Source organism: Natrix helvetica (assembly GCF_964273705.1).
Source record: "Natrix helvetica genome assembly, chromosome: 1".
NCBI lineage: Eukaryota > Metazoa > Chordata > Lepidosauria > Squamata > Natricidae > Natrix > Natrix helvetica.
Window position 1 is genome coordinate 76,544,072 of NC_138548.1, and position 20,056 is coordinate 76,564,127.

Consider the following 20,056-nt stretch of genomic DNA (forward strand, 5'->3'; position numbering starts at 1 on the left):
GCAACTCCTGGTTTGCCTATGGGAAACAAATACATTCCTGATGGGTTTTTTTGTGTCACAGCAAACTTCTGATTTTTAGTTTAGCTGCTAGGAAAAATGAAGATGGCTAAAAATAGGCTAAATGCAAAAACTCATAGCAAATTACAGATCACTATAATTCTGGTTTAGCATGATATGTGCTGTGTGCTGTGTGTGTGTGTGTGTGTGTGTGTGTTTCAGTTTTGGAGTCTCTCTCTGACTCTCTCTTCGTGTTAAGACCAGCAATACCCACAAACTTTATTTTAAATGTGATTGCAAAATGGTGGAATCTTTCATTAAGAAAGAATCAACATAAATAGAAATTGGGGGGGGGGAGACTAAAAAAGGTAGTTGTCCATAGAATTTTTAATTAACTTTTATAATAAAATATATTTGAACATTTTTACTTTATGCCTTTCATACCAACAACTCTGTTAAGAAACTTAACTTTAGTATGCCAGTCTTTCATTACCCTGGAGTCTTGCACAAAATCCTCCATTCTGGGCTAATTTTCAGAGAAAAATAAATCAGAAAAATCGTGGCCACAGAAAAATGGGTTTTTCTTGTTTTTTGTTTTGCTTGTGGTGAGGAGCATGGTTCTTATTCTGCATTTCATAAAAATGAAGGAAATAGAAAAATGACAGGAGGTTGAATTTTTCCTCAAGAAAAATGTAGAAAGAAATGTTATAAGATCATACTACTTTCTGTAGCTATTTCTCCCCATATTTTAGTTTGCATAAGATGCTAGTATAAAGTAACTTTGGGGACAGAGGTGGGAGGGAGCCACAAGGTATCCCATGCAATTGCAGTAGGATGGCTCATTCTAAACATTTGAGACATTGTTTATTGTTCTGGGATTGATGTTTCATGCCGCAGTTATTAACCACGCCTGGGAATTTCTTCCATGTAAGGCAAATTTCTGAATCAGCAGCTGGTTGTCTGGAAGCCAATTCTTCCCTCCACCCCAGCCTTTTTTTTTTAAACTAATCATTGATGAAGAATGATTGCTTACGAATTTTGCTCAGAAACAAGTTTGGGATATTTTTAATCTGTCCAATGCTTGAATTCACAACTTTACACATACATTAAAAGTAGCAGAAAAGCAATTACTTATCTCACATTGCTAAAACAGGCATACTTTTGAACTTTGGTTGTTCCAAAAAGGTACAACTGGAATAGTGACTATTAATTGTAGTTAATGTGTGATCTATTTGTTTTATCAGCTTCTCTTGCATTCATTTTTCTTCAGGCACAATTCGAAATGCTATCTCTGCCTGGAGAATCTGCCTGGATTTGAATACCTTTGGGAGACATTAATTTCTGTTACACTACAATTAGTGGCATGTTTGTAAAACTTTGGGAAAGAGTCTTCGTGATAGGTGTCCTCAGTATACCTTATCAGTCTAAGTCAGTATTTCTCAACATTAGCAAATTACGGACATGTGGACTTCAACTCTCAAAATTCCCTAGCTGGCAGGGGTGTCAAACTTGTGTCGTCACATCATCATCACATGATGTATTGCAACTTTTTCCTCCTTCACTAAACCAGGGGTAGGCATGGCCAGCAGATGACCATCCAGCCTATGGGCTGCTGCGACACCCCTGCTAGCTAGCATGCTGGTTGGGGAATTCTGAGAGCTGAAATCACATGTCTTAAATTATTGAGAAACCCTGTCTAGCTATATTCACTCTACTACCAGATTCTGTGCATTATTGCAAAAAGATATCATCAGGGTGGCATTCGTCCAAAGTTACTGGTACTTTAGTGCTATTTATCCAATATACCCTTTACGTAGTTTTTCTAATACTTCTAAAAAAAGTTCCTCTTACAAAAAAATCTGAAGTTCTACTTGAAAGAAAATAATCAGTTTAATAAATCTAATAAAAGTGGGGACAACTTGGGTTTAAATCTTGACAAGGTCTGGGGTAGAAACCATTTTTTCCGGAGAGGAATAGCATATGGAATAAAGTAACTCTATGTTAAACTAATGTTTAATACTGTTTAATCTTCCGTTGAAGCAGTAAATATCTAGTACATTAGCAGCTTCACAGTTCTGCAATGTTTGCAAATTCTTCATCTCTAAGTGCAATTGTGCATTTCTTTCCTTTTTTTCCTGTTAAGTAGATCAGTAGTTTAGTTTAAAGAAATTATCATTATCAGGGACCTGATAACTTTTTATTCAGAGAATGGACTGAAGGAGATAATTTAGGGAAAAGCTCCACATAAAATTTAAAGGAACCCTAATTTTTTAAAACAACAGTTGCATTGGTTTTACAACACAGATGCTATTTTTATATTTTGTAAGATTTATAAGTTATTCAAAAATATGTAAAAATTTGTTTGCACCAATTATAGATTGCAAACACTATAGATATTTCAAATTTTGCAAACAGAAGAAATCAGTCTCCAATGTTGCTGAGCAGACATGCCATCAAACAATTGCTTACTTAGAATTGCTTACATTTTAAGTAAGATTTCACCATTGCTGAGACAATCATTGCTTTTGTTTTTTATTTTGTTTTGTTTTGTTTTATTGACTTGAGCCAGCAATAATTTTACCAATATGGATGAAAACATGAAGGATATGTCAAGTCCACCACTAAGCATCATACAGCATTATTGACTATAATATTAATATCCCATGAGAAATGTCCTCAGGCTGTTAGCAACGCAGCATGAAATTCTGAAATATATTCCTTAACATTTTATAATATAGTTATGATGGGTCATAAAATACATTGTGATAACCCTCTTTTGATAAATGTGTGTGTGTGTGTGTATGTGTGTGTGTGTGTGTGTGTGTATGATTGCAGCATTTGGGAAATTATATATAGCGTTTTGTAATTTGAATGTGATACAAGAAACAACAGGAAGTTGTTTTTCAAAGACTTCATATCCTGTCAGCTCATTAGACCATATAACACAGTAATCAGTCTAACTGTAGTTGAAAATAATAGGCACTGTACTTAACCTTGCCCTCAAATATGGGATCTTCTTAAAACAAAATATTTACTCTGTCACTGAGCTATAGATCTTCCTGGGAATTCCTTTATAAATGAGGTAATAGAATTTTATAAAGGTAAGTTTGTATCATATGAAAAGTTATTGTACGAGTAAAGTATGGTAAAGAATACCCAAAATAGAATAAATACATTTAGGGAGACATTCTCATAATTTCAATGGCACTTCTAAATCAATATGCTTATGTAGAATTGTAATCTTTTTTTAGGTAACTAATCTTTATATTTTCAGCATTTAATCTGTCATAATCCCAATAATATTAAATTGAACAAAGCACAGAACATGCATTGGCCATAGTATGTAATTAAATTATATTATTCATGCGCATGTATTTAATAGTTTTTTTTTCTTCTAACTTATACTATTTTGATTTCTAATAGTACATTCTCTCGGGGTCTGATGACTTCAATTTATACATGTGGAGAATTCCGCCAGATCCTGAAGCTGGTGAGTGTATGGAATCTACTGAACTTGTTCCCAATAAAAATGTAAGGAATGTTGTAATTTGGAATTAATGTATAACATGGAAGATTGATAAGAAAATTATCCATGGAGGTGGTCATGGGAATAATTTATTATTCTAAAATGCAATAACAGGGAAGGATTTCCTTTAAAAGTCATATGGAACATTTTACTTTCCTTTGTAAACCTTAATAAATACCGTACCTGTTCACTTCCGCAGTCAAAATAGCATATCTGCAATCTGTAGTTTGTTTGGACTTGTTTTCATTCTAACAAATTCTTAATCTACAGTTAAACATCAGTTAAGCCAAATGGGTTGTACCATTTGATATTCTGTTTGTACTCTGAGGAAGCAACATGACTAATAATATCCAGGATAGTTTTGAGATAAAAATCCAGCACTCCCCCGGGTCATTAAAGCTTTATGTTTTCTTTTGATCAGACTGATCAAATAATATTATGTCATACTTAACCAAAAATGATCTGGATTTGCAACAGCAACATTTAAAAAAAAAAACCTTGAAATTATTAATTATTTTATGTCAAGAACTTCTACTGAGATTTTCTTTTGCTAACTATTTGCATAAATACAAATTTAGAAGGATATACGGTACATTATCTCTCATAGAGCTGAAGATTTTAATCAGGTGATCCATATGTTCTGATACAGACCATTGCTGGAATCCTTCATGACCTTTTCCCCCCTTCTTGTAGTTCTTTTATTTAAAGAAGACTAATATGATTCTTCAGAACCGCAGAAAATGTTTCCCTATAGAGTATTGTTCTGTGTAATACAGGATGCATTGCTATCTTAATATCTACTTGCTGCATTTGTATCTCTCTGCATTTTCTTTTGTGCCTCTGTTTCCATACCTTTTGCTTGCTGATGTTCCATACTTATAAATAATCCCAGACATTTCGAAGTCTGCCTTGTACATTTAGGTTTCAAACTGTTCAAACTGTCTTCTCAGTTTCAACTTCTTAATTTGAATTACTAGCAGAAATATGCGATGCCCTATTGGGGCCTCATTATTAAACTAACCAACATTCTGGAACTTGTTTTAATTTCTTTCTGCAGTATTTTTCTTCTCTTCCCTTAGCCCCATTCATTTTTGGCAGGAACAGCAAAGTTTCTGGGTTTTCACATGATTCCAAAGTGACTGTTGTGTGCTTCAAACAATTTATTATGATGGCTCTCAGGGTCCTAAGTGGTTAGACTGTTGCTTGCTTTCAATACATAGTATTAAAATGCAGTATTTTGGTGTTTGGAACTTTTCTTATTGCTTATCTTGTTCGTGTTAAAACCATGCTGTAAACTAGGAAGACACTCCTCCTTTCTATAATTACTGGTAGTCCTTGATTTACAATAGTTCATTTAGTGACCGTTCAAAGTTACAACAGCGTTGAAAAAAGTGACTTATGACTGATTTTCACAATCTTTGCAGCATCCTCATGATCATGTGATCAAAATTCAGATGCTTGGAAACTGGTTCATATTTATGACCGTTGCTGTGTCCCAAGGTCATGCAATCACCTTTTGTGACCTTCCAACAAGCAAAGTCAATGGGGAAGCCAGTTTCTTTAGACTGAAAATGACATATACATGGAGGCTGAGTTTCCCTAATGGAAAATGTATCCGTAACGATTCTCCCCTTACTTATTATTCCTTAGAATAACAGTGGGCTCCCCACTGTTGATACTCACCTGTTCTACATGGAAGACAAAAAACAATGATAGGATTTGCATAATTACTATCAATAATAATAACTATAATAAAGGAATGACAGTTGAATAGTAGGAGGGAATATTATGTTTCCCACTTGAAAATAATAAAGGCAGGATAAATAACTGTTTTTAAAATTTTAGACTATACAGAAGTACAAAGTAGTCTCATTAAAACCTGGGGAGCACTAACTTTTAAGGGAATAATGGAATACCAGACAAGTAACTACTTTACAATAAAACGATTAGATACATTAGATCTTATAAAACCCACTAATTAATTAAATCATGTAAGATTAAGTAATGTAAAAACCAGGGAGTGTCAAGAGTCAGGGAAGTCAGGATATTCAGGCAGTTCAAATGAGAGTAAAGATTTATTGCAAGTTTAAGCGCTCTATAAGAATCTGAACTACTACCGTAACCGTCAAAGGAGAGGGAGTTAAGAAAGGAGAGGGAGTTAAGAATAGAAAGGAATTGAAGGTGGGCTGGACTTAGATCTCTTATGAGTAAGCAGGGACTCCTGACTGATGATACATTTGACCCCTCCCTTCAGACTCAGCCTGGTCATCTCGTACAGAGGTCTATTAACGTAGTTGGGAAGCAACAAGTTGCCAGTCAAGGAGTAGTCCTATTCCTTATTATCAAATTATCATTATTTGCACCTCCTGCTTTCAACAGTATCTTTTTCTAGAACCATGTTCTCAACAACAAGAGGCAAATACTAACATGCTTAACTCACCCCCCACTCCCCTTCCTATGACAACAGCATGTACTTCTAGTACTCTGTTCTCAGCATCCAAAGCAGGTCTCTCTCTCTCTCTCTGTTGATACCCAATCTAAAGCAATCTTTGCATGTTACGCAATGTTAGCTTAGATTATAACAGCTTTTATTTTACATATAGAATAAAACGATCTGTTCAAGTAGGTAAATGTGACCCTTGTCAATTATGCATTTACGCATTTTAACAAATTACACATATCTACTGCAGGGGTGGGTTCTGGCCAGCTTTACTGCCAGTTTGCTTGTGCATGCGCTTCATTGCATGCACGTATGCACAGTTCAATTAAAATTATTCTGCGCATGTATAGAACTCAAAAACAAGATGGCGGCGGCAATGGCAGTGACCGGGGAACTGTTTCGGGGACCTGGCAGACCTGGGTCACTGCCATTTCCAGTGACCCAGGCCGCCATACCACTACCGGTTCGGATGAACCGGTAGGAACCCACCTCTGATCTACTGTCTTATTCTCTTGACTAAACTGCTGAAACCAATGTGGTGTTGGTTCTGAAAATTTCCAAAGGATAATATGGGGGAACTGATGCAGAATGTGGCTTGAAAAAATGTAAATCTTGTCATTTGCTGTGACATACTATTGGGAGAGGAATTAAACTCAGGATGGAGTTATGGCACCAGTCACTTTCAAGGTTGTCACACGTTGTAGTGCTTGCTTATATTAAGAGGGCATATTCCACTGGCAATACAATCAAGCCTGTTTATAAAAAGTCACACAGTTCTGCCTTTTTTCCCCTCTTTTTCCCTCTTTCCAGGTGGAATTGGCAGAGTGGTTAATGGAGCCTTCATGGTGCTGAAAGGTCACCGTTCAATTGTGAACCAAGTCCGATTTAATCCTCACACGTATATGATCTGCTCTTCTGGTGTGGAAAAAATTATAAAGGTGAGTTTGTGGTGGTTTGCTTTTTCTCCATAGTCATGATTTTTAGTTTGTTTTTAATTGGTTAAAAATAACATGTCTCTCCTGCTTTAAGTAGCAGGAGAGACATGTTATGGGACCTGTCTACAAAAGAGGGTTATCTGGTGGATCCCAGAAAAAGAGACTTCTTCCGTGGCATCCATCTTGTTGAATATCATCCCCCTGGACCTTACATTGTGCCTGACCCTCCAAGCCTTTAGAAAGGCCCCAAAGACAGAGCTCTGCTGCCATGCCTGGGGATTCATCAACGGTGGGCAACTCTGTGTTGAGATGATGTAAGGTGAATTCTGCCACAGATTCTAATTTTCTGTTGTTGTTTTTAAATTGATTGTCGATAGTTTTTATATGTTTCAACATTGGTTTTTCGTTTGCTTTTATCCGATAGGTTTAGATGTAAGCAGTCCAAAGTTGCATAGATAAGATAGAGGCCATACAAATCAAATTAATAGTAATAAAAATGATGGCAATTATTTTGTTTTTATAATTGGTGGGTTTTTAGTATTTCTATACATTGTTTTTAGCTGTTAAAAAGAGGGCATAAAATATTCTAAACAAATAAACACATTTTGATCTTTTCTAATATAAGCAATCCATAATGGGTGAAACTGCTTATGATGTCGCTAAGTGTTTATTGCTCAACTGTAAGTTATCATGTCTCCCTATATATTTAGTAAAAAGCTGTTAAAAAGTTGATATATGAAATGTTAATAATTCAGAAGAGTTTGAGAGATTGCATATGCAAAAAGGTGACTTTATCTCTAGCCATAAGGAGCATTTAATGCTGGCTAAATAAGAGTGAATAAGCTATAAATAAATCTAGACAAGATGGAGGTATTATTGGTAAGGAAAAGAAAATGGATTGGTGACTTGTGGTTTGGATAGGTTTGCATTCCCCCTGAAAGAGCAGATCCTCCTGGATCCTTAATAGTCACTAGATTCACAACTAGGAGCTGTGATCTATAATAAGCTTTCACAATTACTGTACGTAACTACAGCATATCAATGTCTATAGAGATTCTCAGTCATCCAGGTCATGGTTATCCCAAAGGTGCTTTTTGAAGAGGCAACTGAAAGGAAAACCTGAAAGTCCAGTTGCCTCTTGAAAAATCATCTTGGAACAGTATATCAACATTAATCTAATGATGGTTATCCAAGTGTTAGACATCCTATCTATCTTGACTGCTGTAACATCTTTTTCATCCTTGAAAACTGTCAAGACTGTGCAATTATTGAAAAATATGCAATCATAACAAATGCTAGTGCTATACTGGTGCGAAATGCAAGGATCAAATAAGGCCTGCACCCAAAGATCTTGGCTGTTGGCAGATTTCTGCTCAGCACAGTTATAAAATTTTATGCTGATATTTTAAATAGCTTAGGACAGTGATGGCAAACCTTTTTTGGCTGCTGTGCCAAAAGCCGGGGGGATCATGTGTTGGTGTGCCACACCCATAATGCTATGCATGTGACCCCCCAGTGCACACGCATGCGTGCGACCAGTCACCACCACCACCACCACACTTTTACCGCACTTTTTTCCTCTTCCCCAGGCTCCAGAGTCTTTCTAGGAGCCTGTGGAGGGTGAAAACAGCTTCCCCCGCACTTCTGGACACCCTCTGGAGACCTCAGGAGCTTCGCTGAAGCCTCCGGAGGGCGAAAAATGGACCTATGGGAAACCCGGAAGTTCAGGAATGGTGACTTCCAGTTTGTCCGTAGGGCTGTTTTTCTACCTCCAGAGCCTTCAGGGAAGCCTCCTGAAGGCTGCAGAGGTCAAAAAATGGTCCTACGAGCAAACTGGAAGTCCATTTCTGAATTTCCAGTTTGGCCATAGGGCCGATTTTTCGCTCTTTGGAAGCTTCAGGGAAGCCTCCAGAGGGTGAAAAACGGCCTCAAAAGAAGGCCGAAGTCAGCTTGCCAGCATGGGCATGCGCACTGACCAGCTGACAGGGCAATGCCTCATGTGCCCTGATAAATGGCTCCGCGTGCCACCTTCTAAGCCATCACGGGCTTAGAAGTTGACTTTCGAAGGACTATCTCACTCTCCTTTTATGAACCAACTCCTGTTATTTAGTTCAGCAGGAGAGGCCCTTTTGAAGATAAAGCCATTGCCAGAGGCTCATCTACCAGGTACAGAGAAGAACAGCTTCTCCTAATGTGCCTCTCAGGCTATGGAATGTGCTCCTCAGAGAGGTGTGGTTGGGTGCCATTCTCCCAAGTACTTTAAAAAAATGGAAAGTGCATTTCTTTCACTAAGATTGTAATCACTAATTTACTTTTAATTTTACTGGTTTTATCATAACCATTCTAGATGTATTCTAACTGTAAACTACCTTGCATGTTTACATGAGTAAAACATGAATTATAAAACAAATACTGCAAACCATCTGAACTAATAGACTAGACTAGAATAACTTTATTGTCACTTTGAATGTACACTAATCCGCATCCATTAAAATGACATTTTGTTGCATAAAGCTCTCAAAAGGTCACTAAACTAAATTCACTCTAGTATTTTCTGTGTTTGGAGCAAGTCAGTTCTATAGAGCTTTGGTCCTAGTCTTATCTTTAGCTTCTTCCAAGGTGTTTAGAATCAGTCTCATTTTGACAAATCTGAGTCATATGTCACAGGCATTTTGAGAATGAGTCATCCAGTGAGCTTCAGGGTAGGGAGGACTTAATTCTTACTCTTACCTATCTACGTCCAGCACTCAAACTCTCATGATTTATGCTGAGTTGAGGAAAGACAGCCTTGTATTCCTGTCTGAATTCTGCCAAGCATGTTTTCTAAGATCCACATGAATTAATTTCAATTAATCTCTGTTTCCTAATTTCCAGACAAATTTCAAAACTCTATGTAGAGCCCATTTTACTGAGGTCATTTTGGCTTAAACTGTAGTCAATTACAAACTCTAATTTGTCTGATTGGTTTATTCTAGTTTATTACTCGTACTTGCATATTTTATAATAAAAGAAATTGGCGGAGTATGGATTCTTGAAGAAAGTATATTGTATAGCATTTTATTTTCCAGAATAAATATGTTTCTATCAATTTTTATCAAAGGAAAAATGTGACCTTAAAGCCTATTGAATACTGGATACTGTCCATTGGGATGATTCATCTCGGAATCTTTTGTGCATGAATGTACTTGGTGTAATACAGGAGTTCTGACGTGAGGGCCATGGATAGGATTTCTGGGGATCCATGATCTTAGATGGAAAAAAGATTGCAACTTTGTTTTCACTAACCTCTTGAGTAAAATGTAGCTTTTCATTCAATAATACATACTAGCAAAAAAGTAATTTATGGATTCTAGACTCCAAAAATGTTTGTGGATTTCAACTAATCACACTGCTTAAATTATTATACGTTAAAAAGTTTATGGTCTTGTTATTGATTTAACTGACTGATAAAAAAGTCAGTTAAATCTAAAAAACTAATAAAAATTACTAGGATAGGGGATAGAACAGAATAGAAAACTTTATTTGGCCAAGTGTGATTAGACACACAAGGAATTTGTCTCTGGTGCAGAAGTTCTCAGTGCACATGCAGGGTGACAGAATCATCATTCCACCCAACACTGGAAGTCTTTAAGAAGATGTTGGATAGCCATCTGTCTGGAACGGTATAGGGTTTCCTGCCTAGGCAGGGGGTTGGACTAGAAGACCTCCAAGGTCCCTTCCAACTCTACTATTGTATTATTGTATCATCATCAGAATAATGCCAATAAGTGGGGGAAATTAAAGAAGATAATACTATAGCCATACTACATGGGTAAACAGACATGCACATTAGACAGTACTGTGAGAATTAGGTGTTAAGCAGATTGATGGTGCGAGGGAAAAAACTGTCCCTGTGTCTAGTTAGTTTGGCATGCAGTGCCCTGTAACGTCATTCCAAGAGGAGGATTTGAAACAGTTTATGTCCATGATGTGAGGGGTCTGTAACTATCTTCTCAGCCCTCCTTCTGACCCACTTAATATATGGTTCTTCTATGGAAGGGAGGCTGGTTGCAACTGTTCTTTCTGCAGTCTTAGCTATCTGTTGGAGTCTGTGCATGTCCTGTTGGTTGCTGTTCCAAACCAGGCAGTTATAGAAGTGCAAATGACAGACTCAATAATTCCTCTGTATAACGATCAACAGCTCATGGGGCGGTATGAACTTTCTGAGTTGATGCAGGAAGAACATTCTTTGTTTTGCCTTTTTAAGGATGGTTTTAATATTAAGTGTTCATTTCAAGTCTTGGGAATTATAGAACCCGAAAACCTGAAGGATTCTACTGCTATTTTGTATCTGACCATAATTGGTTTCTGGGATAAAACTATATATAATTTATTTTATGTGTTTAAATCCATTTTTTTCAGAAGGAGCCAATAGGTCTCACCAGACCCTTACCCTTTTGTCCATGTTACAAAAAGGTTAAAAAATAATGCACAAAATACACCTTCTACTGCTTTTGTTGCAGCCTATCACTGCTTGTGGGCTGTTCTCAATCTGCTAGATAATTCCTTTGAAAAGGGAATTTCTTTAGGTTCCCAGCATATATCTGATCAAACATAACTATTTTTCTGATTTATAAACCAATTAACCATATGAAAGAAACACTATAATAATAATAATAGAAACTTTATTATTATCATCACTTTTCAGACAAAATAGCTCAACTATTAGCGCCTCTCAAATTTCTGTACCAATCTAGTCTAACAGAGGAAAGTGTGGCCTATTCTTTTATAACTTCTCCATCACCTGAGCTCCAAAGATGAGGCCTTTCTACCACCTTTTGGATTTTTTTAATGTTATCTGTTTATCCCACTCCTTATCTTTTACTTTTCCAGTAAGCATCATAATATTATGCAGATCACAGAAAAGGAGTAAGAGGTATTAAAGCAAATAAATTAAAGACCTGAGATAAGAGAAGAAAAGATATATAGTTAAATCTAATTTACACCAGGACTTTTCACAAATTGTAATAATTTCTTCCTAAGCAAATCTATCTAGAGCTTATGTTTCATTTTAGACAGCATATTAAGGTAGGTTTGTTTTAATCTAATGTAAAAGAAAACAAAATTAAATTCGTGCCCTTTTTGGCTTTGAATAACAAATTTGGTTTGGCTTGATGGGTTTTCTAAAACAAAAGTTGTCAGTGAAAGGCAATATTTTCAGAAGAGCTTTGAAACAAATGGAGTGTGCAGCAAACAGCAAAGAAGACGATAGAGAACTTTTCTTGCAGACCAATATTGCTGAGGAATTTAATCTATTAAGAAAAACTGGTTTTAAATTGGAAAACATTGACAGCAGGAGGGCAGTGTTGAACTGAATATTGATGCCAATGGTAACTTGTCAATTGCATAGAAGGCAAAAGACTGAAGTATTGCTAATGTATATTTTAATGAGAATCAAAATATTCATAGACCTTTGTTTCTATGGAGATAAATATAGAGATAGACTATATCTCTGCTTTAGAGTAGGGGATTATCTAATGTGTACCACATTGGTTCTAACTATAAATACTTGCAACAATTTTACTGCTTCTAGCATGTAAAAGTAATTTGAGGATTTCATTCATTATAGAGATGCTATGTTAGACTTTATTTCTAACTAACAACCTCAAAATCTGAGTTCTACACCAAATGTAATTTAGTAATTCTAAGTAATACATTTATTGTACAAAATTCTAGTCCCTGAGTTAAGATTTTTAAAGAGAGTTTTGTGAGTTAGGATTAGATTACTGTGACAAAATAAAATGAAAGAAAGAAAGGATATCAAGTTATATAATAAAGGTTTTATTTTATAATAGCCATAAAAGTAATAGTTGCACAGTTACCATAGTAAATTTTGTCCTCCTTGAAGCTGAAGAAGTGCCCAATACATTTCTCAACTAATAATATTTTTTCATTTTTCATCTTGTAGTATAGGAATGTCTACAATTGCTAATTGAAGTATGTAATCTCATAAAGCATAGTGGCATATTTCTTCATCCAAGTAATGCTAGTTTCCTGGGAAACCAGTATCTTGGTTTGTGCCTAAATTTTTACACAGAACACAGCTAGGCATTTTTAACCATCCCTTCTGCACTCTTCCTTCCCCCACCCCATCCCACCAGTAGACACTTATTGCATAAAAATAGAGCACTGCAGTCTGGTGTTTCTTTTCTAGTGTAGGGCACATTTATAAGTTGTGAATCCTCCAGTTCAGGTGGGGGAAAATCTTTTATCTGAATGCCCTTATAGAATGGAATTAATGTAGTCTTCTAATGCTCACATCAATACCATTTCTCTAAAATCATTATAATACAAATATAAAAGTTGCTTATTTGTTTTTTAATGTCTTGACATTATGTGTGGTAAGGGTATAAAGTGACGTTTTCTATTTGTTTATAGATTTGGAGCCCTTATCGACAACCTGGTGGTACGGGAGATCTTGATGGTAAAATTGAAGATGATTCACGTTGTCTCTATACACATGAGGAGTACATTAATCTTGTATTGAACAGTGGCAGCGGACTGTCTCATGATTATGCCAATCAGTCAGTCCAAGAGGACCCACGAATGATGGCCTTCTTTGACTCCTTGGTCCGCCGAGAAATTGAGGGGTGGAGTTCTGACTCTGACAGTGATCTCAGTGAAAGTACTATCCTGCAGCTTCATGCTGGAGTAAGTGAACGCTCTGGCTATAGTGAATCTGAGTCCTCTACATCTCTGCGTCACTCCCCACCTCATATGATAGAAGAATCTGATGAACCTGCCTATAACTTGGGAACTTTGAGATCCACTGAATCTCCATCTCCTAGAGAAGCTGCAGCTTCTCGTCAGCAACGGTTATCTGCACTTAGGAGATATCAAGACAAACGTCTCCTAGCCCTTTCCAATGAATCTGATTCTGATGAAAACACCTGTGAGACCGAGCTGGATGCTGATCTTTTCCCAAGACCAAGGTCACCTAGTCCTGAAGAGAATGATTCAAGCAGCTCCAGTAGTAGCAGCAGCACAGAAGATGATGACGAATTGAATGAGAGACGTGCCTTAACCAGGCAGCGCAATGCTCAGAGACGTAGACAAAGACAAAAGCCACAAAAGGAAGAAAGGACTAATGCAAATGCAGGAAACACAAGTACTTACGTAGGTGACGACCTTTATGATTATCCCCAAATCAAAGTGGATGATCTCTCTGTTTCTCCAGCTTCATCGCCTGAAAGAAGTGTTGGAAACACAGAGGTCCGTAAAGAGAAGATTTTTCCTTGCTCCGAGAGTGAATCGGTTGATAGGAAGCTCTATAAAGCTTTTCGTTGGCTTCACTACATGTCTTATGCGGCTAATAAAGATGGTGAATCTTCCTGTGGAGGTGGAGATAATGAAGGAAGACCAGGAACTAGTAGAAAAGCTATTAGCAGTCAAGATTCTTCTGCTGCTGAAAGCTATAACAAAGACGTTTTCAAGGATTGTAACCCAGCAGAAACTTCTAGAAATGGTCAAGAACATGAATATGATAATCAACGACAGGTGGAAAGCCAGGAAACCCTAGCCCAGGATACTGGGAGTAGTGGATCTATAGAGCATTCTTTTGAAGCTAAAAAGCTCAACGGAAAAGCCATTTGCAAAGAAAGAGTTAGTTGCACTGAGGAGTCATGCAATCAACCTTCAGGATTTGTGGAACAGAAAAATAGCCAGAATTGTCAAACAACATCCAGCCACAACCCACTGGCTGTTTCTAAGGATTCATTTTCTACTCCCGCCAATGGTAACACCTCTGGAAATTTATCTAGAAACCAAACAGATGACAATGAGGATAGGAACACTGACAATTCCTGTACAAACTACAGTAATGGCCATATACACTCTCGTTCTCCTTACCTTAATAATGGACAGAATTTTGGAGAGCAGGAGGTTCTGGGTCAAGGAAGACAATTACACTTAAATGTTGATAAAGGCAGCAGCTTTGTGCAGACGTGCACATCATTGCACAAGGAATGCTGCCTGTCCGCAACAGACTCTTCCAGTCACAGCACGAGCATGAAAGAGGAGGTTGCTGAATTGCAGCCCGCAGACAGTGATGGCTCACAAAACCATGGACGACAGAAAAGGCGCAGAGCAGAGTTTGAAGACACAGAGTCTGAGAGGTCTTCCTCAGAAAAGAAGTTGAAAACACACACAGTCTGGTTCTGAAATGTTGTATTTCCAACTCTTCATTCCATTCTTCAGTCGGTCTGTTTTAAATTGACGGGCTATGTTGTATAAAAATCTAATCAACTTCTTTAAAATAAGACTGAGTATAGTGTACCCTTACAAGGTTTTGCTCAAGTAAACACTGATTCAGACAGTTGACTTTTTCTTGTGTGATGTGTGGTGTTTGTTCAGCCAGCTACTTAAAATGTAGTTATTGTACATTTTATTCTAAAAAATATAATTCTTAGATTGTTAATACTGGGGGGGGGGGTGTTTAGTCTGAGTTGAATGATAGGCAAATGACATCCTACAAATGATGCTTTTTGGAGCATGGTTTCTGTTTAAGAAAACAGACAAATTTGGATGCAGCCTTTAAAACCTCTCATGCTTCTGAAATCTTAAAAGAGTTTAGTTTGGAAGCAGCCTCATGGTTTATGTATGTGAAGTGACATCAACAGCTGTTATGAACTTGTAATCCATTACTCATATATGAGGGTGTTTTTTTTGTTTTGTTTTTTGAACTAGAGACTGTTAAGGTAACATCCATAATTATCTTTCTGTTTTCTCTCTCTCAAACTAACTTTCTCCCATTATATAATAACAACAGTAACCATGTTGAATGGTTTGGGAAGTAGATTCACTTCCAGTCGAAATTTGTTGCGCGCTGATCCAGAAGGAGCCATTGCAATTTTTGACTTCCCCAGACTATGATCTAATTCCAAAATAGCTTCTATTTCTGTGACATTAACAGCAGATTAGATGGCTAGTCATTTCAGAGGAGGAGAAAGATGCGTAATGGTGTACCTAACAGAGTTTGAACTGATTCGTGAGATTTGATTTTTTTTCCCCTTCATTTTTTAAAAAGACAAACTGGTCAGAACAGTTGCCTGACTTGAGGCATCCTTGTTTTACAGTCTTGCACTATATTACACACAGTGCAGATTGATGTATGGTTTCAAATTAAACAAATATTTTTGTCTGTATGGGCTATCTTTGTGTTTTATAGTAAACTTAGAGTGGATATATTTTTTATAATAGTTGTATATTGGAGGGAAGAGGTCTAGTAAATTCTTCTGGGACACCAATTAAATCATTTTCTCTGTCAGCTGGCTTTTACATATTACTTGCCTACTTAATTATGCCGGCTAATACAATCATAATCAGATGAGCGCAAGGCATCTGTATATTTCCCAAGTTACTGTTGGGATGTGCAGTTCACTTATCGAAGGGTACCAGCCTCTTCAGTCTGAAATTTGCTCCTTCGAAAATAGATATTCAACCTGTTACACACCACTGTTTGCAAAAGATGGAAAGGTGGGAATAATTTCAGTATGAATCCTATTTCCACATGCCGTATATTTATACATCTATCACATTTATCTTTTGTTTATATCTTTGAACATTTTGGAAAAGATACCTGTGTCATTTTTTAAGGCACCCATGAGCCCATCAACTGATTCAGAGTCATGTCTTTATTCCCCGCACCCCCCCCCCCAAAAAAAAGCAAAACCATCACCCACTCTTACTCATCTTTACTTCTTGCAAGTCCCCACCGAGTTCACCTCAGTTTACTTGCATGGAAGCCTGTGTCAGGCCGAATATGATATACAGGGAATATAGTATTCTGATAGATTGTGCTAGACTAAGACAACCACTGAAGTGAAAATAACAACTAACTAATGTTCTTATTCACAAAGATCAGAGGTAGCCAAATTTTGGGAACACAAGCATACGTTGAATTTGGAAAGCATTTTGTGAAGGCTCTCCCAAAATGACTAGCATGACAGAACTATACCTGTACTAAAAAAAAGACCCCCACAGCTCCTCCCTGTGATGAACGTAACAGCCATAATACATACATTTAATAAATATACATTTAATAACTTTATTTGCTTACAAGAAAACGACAGATTAGACTGATCCCAGCCACCCTATCTAAAAGGCTCTCTACTAATTCAGTTTGCTTTTTTTTTTTCTTTTGGTATAGCAGTCATATTTACAAATGAAATATGGCATCCAAGCATTCATCATTTTCACCTTTCAAAGCCTGCCTCTATGGAGTAGCGATGGGGAGAAGGAAGATAAGCATTCTTGGAAATAAAGCTGATATTCTCTGGCTGATACTTTGAATTACAACATGCTCTTTTCAATTTATTTTGTAATAAAATGCTTTTAAACTTAGGAGAAATGGGGAGCCTAGTGACCAGAAGGAAGATTTCCATGAGTAGATTGGTGCTATAAGCTTTATTCTACTTACTCACCTACCTCTGGAAACTTTCTAAATTGCTGGATCATTGCTATGGATGTAATAATATAACAGAATAAAATGAGATGCCAAATGTTCCATGTATGTATTGAAGTTACTATGCTAAGAATGAGAATAAAAATGCTAAATTGTTGGACCTTTGAAAAAAAATCAATTAAAAAGGAAATGCTTCTGCAAACCTATGAATTTACGTTTAACATTTCGTGCAATGTACCTCTTTCCAAGGGCAATGAGAACTTGGTCTGCTTAGGTACTCCTGCAATTGACAGCTGTGTTTAGCCAAAAACCCTGAAGTACAAAACATATCAAGAATATACTTTAGTTCAAGTATCTATATTCATTAGTAAGACAAATAATGTTGTATTTAAGGATATATGAATAGGGAATTTCTCCATTTAGAAATACTACAACGATGAAATTTGGTATTTCATTTGAAAAAGCAACTGTTCACCCTGTTATTTGATGGCATTAGTAAACAGTTTGATACTACATTTCTAATCAATAAAATTACAAACTAGGTTATCCTTTTGATAGCAATTCAATTTCAATTCAATTTATTACAGTCTTAGACCAGAGACCAGAACAAATAAAAACACTCAGCATATATACAATTAAAAATTATAGTATAAAATAATAAATAACAACTAAAATCTATAATAACATCCAGTCTATCCATTATACATGGTATACTACAGTTGCAATCCATAAACTGTGGTCCGTTGTAGGTTCAACGCTAAAAGGGAACGGACTAAGCAGTGCAAAGGGTTTGTCACCGTTGATATATAACATCACTATGGTGGAGAAGACACATGTTTGGGATGAATCCCCAGTGCTCCTGCGTAGAATCTGGCCACCTGTGCTGTAGTTATGGATTACATAGTAGCCACTGAAAAGAGGTAGTATCGGAACGGCCAGGATACCTAGCAGTTATTGGCAGAATATGTTTTTTCCTAATCTCCGTAAAAAAGGAAGATCTAAGAAGCGTGTGGCCCACAGACTCCACCTCTCCTGAGCCACAGGAACAAAATCTATTTGTCAATGGTATCCTTTTATACTTGCCATACAGGACGGCCAATGGAAGCGCACGAAACCGGGCGAACGAAAATGCTTTCTAATGGTTTGCTGACTCGAACTGACTGACTGACTGACTTTTGGTAGCATAAATTACGTGATACAAGCTGTCACATTCTGAGAATTTGGGCTTATTCAATCTTTGTCTTGAAGCATAATTCCTCCATTTCCCATTTTGACGTTCATTGAGTAATAATTCTCTAGGAGAGCAGAGATTAGGAAACCATCGTTCATATGACCAAGATTTGTGACTTTTTTGCAGTTTCCCTGCAGAAAATAGCAAAAAAAAACAAAAACATTGGATACACTGGGTTCACTTAATGACCATGCAATTTACTTAATAACCCTGTGATTCATTTAATAATGACAATGACTGACTTCAAGAATGTAGTAAAAACAGCCATAAAACTTGAATCAGAGCAAATAGTAACCTGCTTAAGGTTACCTGCACTTAAAGTACATATATATATTTATTTGCAGGGCTAGTGTGAAAGATTAATGTAAAAATCCAAACCGCTGATGAAATTTAATGGACTTTTACAGTACATATCAAAAGGTCTTTTGAGTGTACCAACCTAAATAAACTTTAAATTGGTAGACAAACACAAGCTTTAATTCTATACAGTTTTAAACAAGCCACATGTACTCAGTTTTTGAACTGACATTGATGCAGCAACATTTGTATGTCACATTAAACAGTGTCCTTGTTAATGGATTGAAACCAGTTAAGATCCACTAAATCAGCAGGATATTTTCAGGTCATCAATTGCTGTTTTTTATAGAGTTTGAAAAATTATTGATAGAATTTGAAAAATTAGGCCAACCCCTCAACCTTCAAGAGAACTACCAATATGATCATTTTCTGTTTACACCTCTGACACCAACTTGTCTTTGGACATTTAAATAAGTTATATTGACTTGAAATCAGGGATTGTTTGATATATATTTCCCTCCTCCCAAAGGGAAAATTTAGGTCCCATTGACTTTAATTGAAAAGCATTTAAGTTACTTGTTACAAGGGAACTCTTGTTATTTTATGCTCCTGGATCACAAGATATTGATAAAGTAGATCTTTTCATAACTACAGCATTTTTCATAAATTGTAGTCTCGAAAGAAAAGATTGTCTCAGGTGACATGAAGGTATATATGCATTTGTTCTAAAAATAATAACGATTAACTATACATTTGACAACTTTATTTGAAGTCTACTTTTCTAAAATAATAATATAGCAAAATCTAAAATATTATAACAAAGTCATTCAGAATATGCCGACTGTGTGGTCAAATGCAATGGTAATCATATTTTAAAAATGAAAATAATTCAGTTATATGGCAACAGGCTTTTAGGTTTTGTCCTTCTAAATAAAATTTCTTCATGTGTCTAAAAGCTTGCCTTGATCTTCTGACTATATGAGGGTCTTTAAAAACAAATCATTCATGCCCCATGAAATCTCAGCAGCAGAAAACTATGAAGTGTATTTTATCTGCTAGGAAAAGGCGGATATGGGTCCCTCAAGTTCAGGCAAAGAAATGTGATTTAGGAACACATTCATAATGAACAGTAGGTTTAGCTAACGGTTCGAATTTAACTGTGAAGAGGCACTTCACAATAAGTAAGGAC

At 36.5% G+C, this 20,056-nt stretch overlaps 1 protein-coding gene and 1 long non-coding RNA gene across 2 annotated transcripts in view; one reads left to right on the forward strand and one right to left on the reverse strand.

Annotated features, from left to right (window-relative positions):
- The window catches only part of DCAF5 (DDB1 and CUL4 associated factor 5), a 43,515-nt gene extending 28,259 nt beyond the window's left edge, over window positions 1-15,256 (forward strand). The window contains exons 7-9 of the mRNA XM_081939716.1: window positions 3,421-3,487; window positions 6,774-6,901; window positions 13,316-15,256. Coding sequence (XP_081795842.1) covers window positions 3,421-3,487; window positions 6,774-6,901; window positions 13,316-15,097 — 1,977 coding nt within the window. The 3' untranslated portion in view covers window positions 15,098-15,256. The remainder of the gene's footprint in view (window positions 1-3,420; window positions 3,488-6,773; window positions 6,902-13,315) is intronic.
- Window positions 15,257-18,030: 2,774 nt separating this feature from the next.
- The window catches only part of LOC309384361, a 28,551-nt gene continuing 26,525 nt past the window's right edge, over window positions 18,031-20,056 (reverse strand). Inside the window, exon 3 of the long non-coding RNA XR_014174044.1 lies at window positions 18,031-18,701. This is a non-coding gene — a long non-coding RNA (uncharacterized lncRNA). The remainder of the gene's footprint in view (window positions 18,702-20,056) is intronic.